This window comes from Gasterosteus aculeatus, chromosome 17, assembly GCF_964276395.1.
Source record: "Gasterosteus aculeatus chromosome 17, fGasAcu3.hap1.1, whole genome shotgun sequence".
In the NCBI taxonomy this organism is placed as follows: Eukaryota; Metazoa; Chordata; class Actinopteri; order Perciformes; family Gasterosteidae; genus Gasterosteus; species Gasterosteus aculeatus.
The window spans coordinates 1348043-1358794 of record NC_135705.1 but is presented as its reverse complement, the minus strand read 5'-3'; the positions used below and the strand labels follow the sequence as shown (position 1 = coordinate 1358794).

Here is a 10752-nt window from a genome sequence, read left to right as displayed (position 1 = left end):
TGTATGTTGAAAAAAGCAAAACAAATCAAATACTCAACTGTTCTCATCAAACAAACTTATAAGAAGTTGTAAAAAAGTTGCAGTTCAGTATGTGTAGTAGTAGCAGCGACCTGTCAATCCCAGTAAGCCCCGCCCTAAAGCATCCCCTGCTTTGTGGTCTGTTGAATGGATCATCATGTTACTAAATGAACATCTTGGGGGCCTTTACACTCCACGTTGGCTGGAGACAAAAGAACAAAGACGGTTCATCAGATGTTTTGTGGTTAAATGTTTTTAATTAATATTGAAATACAAACAGGCAAAGTTCTGTACAAAGATAGTTTGTGTGAAACAATGTACACGTCCTGCTTTTTCCCCCAAAATAAAATGTCTGAACTGACCGACGGTTACCGTGGAAACAAAATCAGTTGTTTAAAACCCTTTCCAGGTGATTCAACCAAACAATGTAGCCTATAAAGTTGTTTGAACGCTCGGACACACAAGTGAATTTTACTTCTGTAAAAAAGTGTTTGCGTTTTCTTTGCTGGAAAAACAAAACTCCACAGAAAGGACAAATGAGATGTGCCCACGTTCAACCTTCGTAGCTGAGAAATGTCGATGCAGTTACATTACGTCACATTACATGTCATTTAGCTGACGCTTTTATCCAAAGCGACTTACAATGAAGCCAGTTAATAAACACAATGTTTATCTTATATTCGGCGGATGAACTCGAGCCTCAACATCTGTCCGTCATCTTCCAGATGGTGACACGTTTACGCCTGGTACCTGTGGCTCCTGGTGGGCGTGGCTTAACGCCCCCGTAAGGCCAAACTACTGCTGGTCAGAAATGTTGAACTCTTTGTCCGGAGGGAAGCAAAGGGAGCGAAGGCCGTAAAAGAGACTCTTATTTTGGTAGGTTTGTCCTGTTTTGGTTTTCCTGAGACGGATGAGTTTGTCTCTTCGGCATTTAATCATTTACATTCCTGTCGCTGTGTTGATTACCTGTTGGTATTTATGAATCCATATGCATCATACAAAAATAGCATGTGGGACTGATTATCAACTTCTGATTTGCTAATGATGTTTAGGTAAAACTAGAATAGCCTGCTAATGTATGCTTCTGACGTTAGCATGTTGGGCTAACTGCTCCTTATTCCAACAGAGCTTTGTGACGAATGGGTGAGTTCAAATCAGTAAAAACAAACAAAAAATACATTTCTATATTGCACAAAATTCCTATGAAAATAAAAAATAGGCTAAAGCTAAGCTATGTTTTGGTTCTTTGATTTGCTCAGTAAGCGTTCTCTGTAATCGTACGTTTATTTATATTATATTTCTTGTATGTATATTATACTACTATTTTTTTCTTTTGTCAAGGATACATTTTTATATGTTGGGACAATGTTTCTATACAACATTTGTAGTTTAATTTGACCATATGTTGTTCTGTTTTGGTGTTGGGTGGAGGCTTGTAACTACAGCTGTAGCAACTCCACCTCAGCTTTGGACCATAGTGGATTTCAAGGTATTTGATCATTTGAATCAATGCATTAGATTGTAGATGGTCTTCGGCATGGTGATGTGTTCAATGTTCCCATCATCCTTTGCCTCAGTTTCTTTTTCAAAACAATAAAATAAGCAGAGAACCAATCAGGGGCCAGCGTGTCACAGTGACCCGTCACCAGTGACAGTGAGAACAAACATTTCATGTAAAAACATGATTAAAACCAGCGTGAAATCCGGTGATTTGTACCGTTAACATTTCCCATGATGCTTCACTCTTAAGACTCCAGCTGGTGTTTAAAGTATTAATTTTCATTCACAGTTTCAACCACTTCAATTGTTCTGCTGGTGAAGCTCTCGCTTACTTGGTGTTCTACTTGGTCCCGGTCCAGTCCTGGTCCGAATGTGGCGACGGAGCGCAGAGCTCCGAGTCAGAGTCCGACTCTCCCTCTGCAATGTATGGCCGGAGAGTGGCACTGCTGGCGCCTCCACCTCCTTTGTGGTTGGCGGAGGAGTAGAAGCCATTGTTGAGGAAGTTCAGGTTGTCTTTGGACTTGGAGGTGGAGAAGCCACCGAAGGAGTGCTCCAGGTCCTCGTGGTCCATGGACTGTATGGAAACAGAGGCGTCACTGTCCGGCTTCACCTCCTCGCCTCCACCACCACCTCCTTCTCCTCCCGTCCTGCCGTCCTTCTCCAGTCTCTCTGACGCCACTCGGTCTCCGGCGCTGTGCCGCTTCGACCGGTTCCCACTGTGTCTCTCTCCGGCCGGAGGAGGTGGCAACCGAACCAACGACCCGTCCCCCACTGGACTCGGAGTGTTGCCGTGGCTACGGTGGGCAGGAGGTGGTAGCTGCTGATGGAGCTGGGAGCTGATTGGCTGCCAGGAGGTGGAAGGTGGGCAGGTGGGGCCGCCGTTGTTCCCGTGTCCGGTGGAGCTGCTGGAGTGGACCATCTTTGTCACCAGACGATTCTTCTCGGTGTGGTCGCCTGGCAACCCCCTTAACATACAAACAAAAGCGACCACGCCCACAGGTTAACATGTATACAATATGTTATGAACGACAGGTGTGTACTGGTTCTGTGATTCTCTAGCTATGGCAGACACTGACTGTGAGATCTTGGAGATGGACTGGCTCTTCTCCAGGTGATCCACTGGACTGTCGTAGGGGGGGGCCGGGTCCGGCTCCTTGGATCCGAAGTAGGCGTCGGTCTCGGCCTGGGGGATTCCCATCCGCTGGATGTAGATGTTGACCAGGAAGTCCAGCTTTCTCTCCATGGAGTGCACCTGATGGACGAGACCAGCGGGGGTACCGGACAGATTCAAGCTTGGCAGCTGCATCAACAGAAATCACTGGGTTTGCCGCTCAATAGACCTGTTGCCATTGGTTACCTGCTTCTCCACCTTCCCCAGCCGGCCCATCATGCTGGGATCCTCTGGAAGGTCCTCGTTGGCCGTTTTGAGACGGTCCTTGTCTGCGGTCGGTGTCCCTCTGCCAACTATCTGGTCCACCCTGCATATCAGGAGATAGCGCGGGTAAATGTGGTTTTCGATGTTTAATCCTGAAACATCTGGAACATCTTTAATTGTACACTCAAGAGGGTCATCAGTTGGACCTTGACTGGAGGTTCTTGATGCGGGCGAGCATGTCCAAGTGTCCAGCTGAGTACTGTTCGATCACGTCCATTACATCGTAGGGACGAAGGCTCTCTTTAAACTTCCTCTTGGACACCATGAAGCGCATTATGCTGAGGAAGAGAGAACAGGAGGTCACCGTCTGAAGGAGCTCAGGTGGTCTCAGGCACTCACAGTCATCTTACAGACCTAGTTGGTCTTACGACTATGGGTCTGGACCAGAGGGAGGGGCCTCTGGGTCACACCAGCAGGGTCAGAAGACAGGGTTGTTTTTAGAGAAGTCAGTGACAAAATGACTACGGCCCAATACGAATAATTCCCTTGAGCAAGGTTAGCATTCAATGCTGAGTCCCAAACCAGGAAACCCAGAGACGAAGCGTATGAACTCTACATTTAGGAGGTGTCGTTCATGTGCTGAGGGTTGCTGGTCGTCACATCCAAACAGAATCTGGTTCTGATACATGATGCTATGAATCATTTGACAGAACTTCATCTTTATTTGACAGACAGGAGAGGAGCTATAGTAGGACTAAAAAACACTTCTCCGTAGGGCGGACACCAACAACATCAATAATGGTGATGTAATCATCAGGATCATCGTATATAAATAATGATGGTGATGATAATCATAATAAAAAATGAAGAAGATGAATAAAGATGAAGGAAGAACATGAAGCAAGAAGAAGTAAGATGGAGGACGGAGAGGAAAGAGGAATTAAAGGAAGCAGGAGGAGTAACAATCAACGAAGACGAAACCAGAAGAAGGATAATAAGAAAGCACATTTTCTTAAAAGAATGACCTTTGGTGTCAGACAACAGAAAACATTGGAACAGAAAACAATGAAGCTAACTGGAGCCCAGACTACCTGCTCTTACCCAACATCTGATGGTGACCTTTGACCCTGGGGTGAGCACAAATAAAAAACAAAAACAAAATAATATTGTGAATAAAAAGCAGAATGGGTCAAGTGCATACTAACCGGCAAATAAACAATGAGCAAAGTGATGAAGGATGAGCAGGTAAACTGATAAATAAATGATTTTCTTAGTGAAAATAAACAGTAAGCGGTTCATACCAGATGGCTCTGATGGTGACCTTTAACCCCGGGGTCAGATCCTGAGGGATGAACTCACAGTGGCAGCTCTTGTTGTCGTCAGTCATGTCTTCTCCTGGCAGGCTGGCGTCTAAAGCAACAACAACAACAACAATAATAATAATCGCTCTTTCTCGTCTAGATTTTGTGCTTCCTCATCTCCTCGTCTCCTCTGTCCTCCGACATCCTAGTTCCTAAAAAGCCTCTCGGGGTGGAGGAGCTGTGAGCGAGGAAACATTGTTGTGTTTTTTGAAGAAAACCCGCAAATAACGGCGGGTTATTACGGATAAACTACAATGCTGACATGATGTTTACAAACAGCTGCCGTTGTCAGATGAATATCTCAATGAGAACGTGGCACATAGATCATGTATTTAATTTGATCAGTTGGACAAAGAATATATTTCGTTGTGTCGCACATGAAATATATAGAGCTCTATACTATGAATATGTGTGTGTGTGTGTGTGTGTGTGTGTGTGCAACATGCTGACCTGGGGAGCTCTTCTGTCTGAACTCTTCATCCTGCATCTCAATCAGCACTAGAGGAGGAGAGAGGAGACAAACCTCAGAGGAATCTACTCTACCCACCATCGCCGCCACCCCATCACCATGATCACCACCACCATCATCACCATCATCACCACCACCATCATCACCACCACCATCATCACCATCATCACCATCATCACCACCATCATCACCACCATCATCATCACCACCACCACCATCATCATCACCATCATCATCACCATCACCACCATCATCATCATCATCACCATCAACATCATTATCATGATCACCATGATCATCATCACCACCACCATCATCACCATCATCACCACCATGATCACCACCATCATCATCACCACCACCACCATCATCATCACCATCATCATCACCATCACCACCATCATCATCATCACCATCATCATCAACATCATTATCATGATCACCATGATCACCATCATCATCATCACCACCATCATTACCATCACCACCATGATCATCATCACCACCATCATCATCATCACCACCACCACCATCATCATCACCATCATCATCACCATCACCACCATCATCATCAACATCATTATCATGATCACCATCATCACCATCATCATCATCATCATCATCATCATCATCATCACCACCATCACCACCATGATCATCATCACCATCACCACCATCATCATCATCATCATCACCATCACCATCATCATCACCTCCACCACCACTATTATCTTTATTATTATCATCATTCATCACCATCATCACCTCTTTTCTGACCCTCTTACCTTCAGAGTTTTGGCGTGAAGCCGCCCCACGGATCCTGAAGGCCTGTCGGGTTCTGCTGCGTTCTCCGAAGCTCCAGCTCTTTGGAACCTTGCTGGGACTCTCCTCCGGATTGGGCTCCACGCTGGGGGACTGTCGCAGGGCCTGGACGCTCCCCAGTACTCCAGCAACTACAGGACCAACGCCAGGAGTAACACCTGGGGCCACCGGGGGAGCCGGTGGAGACAGTAAGTAAGAAGGAAGTCAAGAAGGAGAAGCTCCGGAATTTGTTTCTTTAATTGTTTCCTGTAACGACTTCCTGTGACTGTTGTCCGTTCATTCAGTTGAAAAGGCCAAAAAACAACACCCACTATGCTGAGGAGAACCTTTCCCTTTGGTCACTGAACCCCGCGGAGACGAGAAGACCCTCTCCTTCAGGCTGACCTTCTGACTGTGGGACCAGAGACAATGAGTGAGACAGACAGACAGTTTTAGAAATCAATTTGAGAGAAAAGGTCTTGAATATAACAATGTGAACAATGTGACCTTAACCAACTGAATTCCTTTACTTCATTTATCATTTATTTATTAGTTAGATCTCAAGTTTCAAGTCTTTTTCAATACAGCATGATGTTCATTTAGTAAAATATGGTCCATCCAGCGTGAAGTAGACCATTGAGCAGTGGATGCTTTAGGGAGGGGCAACTGTGATTGACAGGTCGCTGCCGATTCAGGCCTGATCCAAACAGAGTCGGTCTGGCTGAAGTTGAAATCAACTGTTTTATTATCTGGTGTTATAGTGTTCTGAGCCAGAACTGTCCACTGACCTGGGAGAAGGTTCAGGCTGAGCATCTTTCCTGCACACAGACAGATTGTTGTTAACCACTGAATTAAGAAGAAATGTTAAACAGTTCAACGGTAGTTGTAGTAGCGGTAGAAGTTTGTGTACTTCCTGTCAACGTTTCAGACCTGAACGAGAGTCCTGACTTATTCTTGAGGTTCCTCAATAAATCCAACTGATTGAGAGGAGGGATCAACCTGAAAACACACGCATAATTAGTATTGGCGGCATTATCAGAATCTTAATTATAAGCCTGTTTACAGAAAGCTGTGGTGGTCTGTAGGTGGACAAGTCTCACCTGTACATGGGGACGGAGACGGTCCTCTCGTAATAATCCCATGTTGAATTCAGATCAGTTCGGCTCAGGTTTGTGGCGTAAACCCTCCACGCCGCCTGGGGAGACAGAGAGGAGACATCTGTCGCAATAAAGCATTTTTCTTTTCTAGGATCTCCAAACTGATTCGTGGACGTTTGTCCCATCACAGACGTTCACCTGGACGAGTCCGGCTGCTGGGTTACGTCTCTTCTCGAAATGCTTCTGACGGTGCTGCTCCTGAACCTTCAGAGCAAAACCGGAGCCAAGGATCCCCTGAGAGACAGACGGGCAGACGGACAGGTGAGCTAGGACGAGGGTCACCTGTGTCGGGTGAAGTCAGGGACACGTGAGAGGGACTCACAGCCGGCAGAGCGAAGAAGGAGACTCCGATCAGCGTGAAGGCTGCAGCCAGCAGGCGTCCGTTCCAGGTGATGGGGAACTTGTCTCCGTAGCCGATGGTCGTCAAGGTGATCTGACGAGAGACAGAGATGGACCAATCAAAGTGTTCCCGTGCTGAGGAGGAGACGGGGCTCCGGGTTCAGACTAGTGTACTTTGCTATAGAATCGGAGACATCCTCATCCAGCACCCCCGTACTCGACTGTAGGGGGACACTCGTTTTTTTCCAATCCAGTTTTCTAACTTAAAGAGCATTGTGTGTGTTGTCTCACCAGTCCCCACCAGAGGGCGTCCGCGTACGTCTCAAACTGTTCGTTGTCCTCTTTTTCAGCCAAATAAACAAGGAAACTGGCCAGAATGAGACACAGGAAGCCGATGTACCACGCAGTGATTAACTCCTGCAGGGAGACAGTGAGACAGACATCATGAGTCGGCGAGACATGGAATTTGTCAACAATGATACCGTGTTAATTCACGTGATCTATACGGACAGCCGTTTCCATGGTTACCTTGCTGTGGGCGTAGACCACTGATCCCAGCAGCTTCCAGGTTCCCCCCCGTCGGTCCATCCGGATCATCCTAAGAATCTGAAGGAAACGAAGCGACCTGATGGCCGACGTGGCGAAGACGTTCCCCTGAGTCCCTGCAGCCAATACTGAGATGGACGCTATCAACACCATGATGTCTGCAGAGAGAATGAGAGACAGACAGGGAGACACACACACGGAGACAGACAGCTGATTACAGCGTATCATTCAACCGGTTTAAAGGGGATTTTAATAAAAACATTTTTCTTCTGTTAAGCTGTCTGCAGACAGACGGCAGATGAGGTTTTGTTAAAGTCTGAGGTAAATGGAAGTCAGACTCACCGATGACACAGAAAGGTTTTCTGGCAAATTTGAGTCGTCCTCTCCATCCTCTGTACCGACAGCAGCAACCTGCAGCCCAGATCCTCACAATGTACTCCACCCCAAACACCACGATGGTCACCACTTCCTGTTGCACAACAACACAATCTCAGAAAGTTGCAGTTGTCTTTGAAATGACTTGCTTGTTTGCTACTTCCTGCTGCCAGTATTACTCATTTTCCTTTAAATACAGAAATAATTTTCATCACATTGAGTTGCCTCTTAACAAAATGCATTTGAGGGAATTTAAGCTTATTCAGGGAAGCAACAAATACGTACACAGAAAGTGAACATAATTAAAACTGACAAGTGTAAAAACATCAGCAAGCTACGTGAACTCAGAGCTTCAGAGCTCGTCAGTGGATCTCAGATCAGGAGATGACTGACGCGTTTGTTTTTAACACTGTGGGTGATGGAGAATTTACCAGAATGTAGAGAGCGTCCTCTGAAGACTTCTCGTACTCTCTGATGGTGGAGAACACAGACATAACCAAGCAGGAGAAGACCAGCACGAACCTGAGCAGAGAACACACACACACACACGCTTTTATATGATTGATCAATTATTTCATCACTCATGTTGTTCCTTTGAATAGCATTCAAAACTATTGAATTTTCCAATAAAATAAATATGGGTTGATTAAAGCTTTTAGTTACAACAACAATAATGTTTGGACATGGCGACTGGCGTGTAGACGGGTGTTTACACGTAGGCGTGGTAGATGAAGGCCCATCCTCGAGGTCTCTCCAGGACGTTGTAGAGGAAGTTCTGCAGTCGTCTGTAGAAGGCGTTTCGCTTCGGTGGTCTCTTCACTCCAGATACGCTGCTGCGCTGCCGCCGAGGACCTTCATCCCCACCTGAAGACAAGTATATATGTTCATTAACAAACGTAAATATACTTACACCAACACTTCAGCAGTGTGAGTAGTCTTAAACAGAAAAAAACAAACAGAAAGAGACCTGTCAATCAGCGTGTTGCCCCGCCCTAAAGCGTCCCCTGCTTTATGGTCTGTTTGACTCTACATGGACTATAGGTCACTAAATGAACATCATGCTGTACTGCAGAATAGTTGAAACTAGAGACTGAGACCATAAACTCATGTTTACAATGTTTACTGAGGGAATAAATCAGGAGAGAAGTAGAGTCATTTCCTCATAGACGTCTATGGGAGCAGAGGAGTCGCCCCCTGCTGGTCACTACAGAGAAGTAGAGTTATTTCCTCATAGACGTCTATGGGAGCAGAGGAGTCGCCCCCTGCTGGTCACTACAGAGAAGTAGAGTCATTTCCTCATAGACGTCTATGGGACCAGAGGAGTCGCCCCCTGGTGGACAGTAGACAGAATGCAGGTTTAACACACTTCACTGGGTAAAACCGGAGATTGCTGCAGACACTGTAAACATCTACTTTGTAAACCTTTCCATGGTCACTTGGTTCTACTCCAATCAGGGAAGTCACACATACATTTAGGATTGATGGAACTACAATGCCTCTCCAATACATTGGGATGAATCGTTTCACAATCTTAATAATTTATGGTGAATCCACCGTGGATGGTTAAGTAGTTATGTCCACAAATCCAAAAATTCATAATTCAGGCAATGAATGGGACTTTTTTGTGACTTCCACAACTGTTGAGCTTTATTTGTGTGTGTGGGGGCTTGAATCCAGACTGGTCCTTCTGTCCAGCCTCCCTATCTGCACTGGTTTGTTGGTCTCCTCCAACCGGCATCATCAGCGGGCAACTTCCACTGATGCTGCCACTTTGGCTGAAACACGCAGGAGCAGTTGAGTGGAGATGTTCATGTTGATTTTGCTCTTCACATAATAATAACTAATACTAATAAACACCAGCCAACGCGCATGCGCCCTCAGCCAATCACAGCCGAGCAGCCGTGTGACATGCTAACAGTAAACACTGATTAATTCTTCTCGTTGGTCCAAATGCACGTCTCTTGTTATAATTGTTGGAATCGTGCAGCAGAACCGGGAATGTTTCCATCGGGTCCTCAACATCATGAATAATAATAACCCTGATCCGGGTCTGCCGCTGATGCTCTGAGACGGTCCCCGTTCATACCGCCCGTGGACCGGTTGTTATTACCTGCTATGAGCTGGGCTCCATCTCTGGTGGCCTCAGTCCCCCCGGCCTCCAGACCCACGAAGCCCACCTTCAGCTTCTTCTGGTCGGCCTGCGCCCCGGGGAACACCCCGCCGTTGCGGGATTTCTGCACCATCGCTCCGCGGAGGGACCAGCACCGAGCCGCAGATCTACTGCCCGTCCGCAGACAGAGTGCCGAGGACGGCCCAGCCGGATCGGAGCATCGCTGCGGAGGAGCCAAGGAGGAGGAGGAGAAAACGGGATGGAAGGAGAGAGGGAGAGGAGGAGGAAAACAAAACCCGCAGCGACAGACTTGCTGCAGATTGGCTGATCAGCTGATTTTTTTTTTTTACCCCCCCTCCCGTCCTCGCCCCCCATCAACGACTTCCCATTGGAGAAGGAAGTGGCCTGACGTCACCGACGGACGCTCAAAGATGAAAACAAAGGTCAACGATTCAATTCCATTCAAGTAAGTCAAAGGAAAAGGTCGCAGGGGCGATTATCAGCTCGGCCCATCGCCATGGTAACTGGATTACCGGAAGGCGGTAACCATGACTACGGGAGGAGAGGCAGGTGGAATTAACAGGAACACAACATAGCAGGAGGTTGTAATTGGATCAATCATATGTATTACTTCAACTCTGTTAATTGTATTTTGACGCTTTGGCAACGTTGCTGATGAAACTTTCATTCCGATAGAAGAC

The 10752-nt window shown here is 46.6% G+C and overlaps 1 protein-coding gene across 3 annotated transcripts; it reads right to left on the bottom strand.

The window, feature by feature from the left end:
- Positions 1 to 255: 255 nt before the first annotated feature.
- On the bottom strand, positions 256 to 10573 carry kcnq2b (potassium voltage-gated channel, KQT-like subfamily, member 2b). Of its 3 annotated transcripts, XM_040202616.2 has the most exons (20): positions 10052 to 10442; positions 8655 to 8805; positions 8373 to 8463; positions 7909 to 8035; positions 7549 to 7724; positions 7312 to 7437; positions 7004 to 7114; positions 6820 to 6915; positions 6625 to 6719; positions 6455 to 6523; positions 6313 to 6342; positions 5857 to 5936; positions 5509 to 5703; positions 4705 to 4752; positions 4195 to 4303; positions 3985 to 4020; positions 3100 to 3231; positions 2876 to 2996; positions 2595 to 2770; positions 256 to 2483 (listed from the first exon to the last, which is right to left on the bottom strand). In XM_040202616.2, exons 1-20 carry the CDS (start codon positions 10182 to 10184, stop codon positions 1859 to 1861), a joined length of 2727 nt encoding a protein of 908 aa, XP_040058550.2. In that variant the 5' UTR covers positions 10185 to 10442; the 3' UTR covers positions 256 to 1858. The 3 variants fall into 3 exon arrangements, with proteins under 3 accessions (XP_040058550.2, XP_040058551.2, XP_040058552.2); XM_040202617.2 differs by lacking the exon at positions 3985 to 4020 and having other exon boundaries at positions 10052 to 10573; XM_040202618.2 differs by lacking the exons at positions 3985 to 4020; positions 4705 to 4752.
- Between the last annotated feature and the right edge of the window lie 179 nt (positions 10574 to 10752).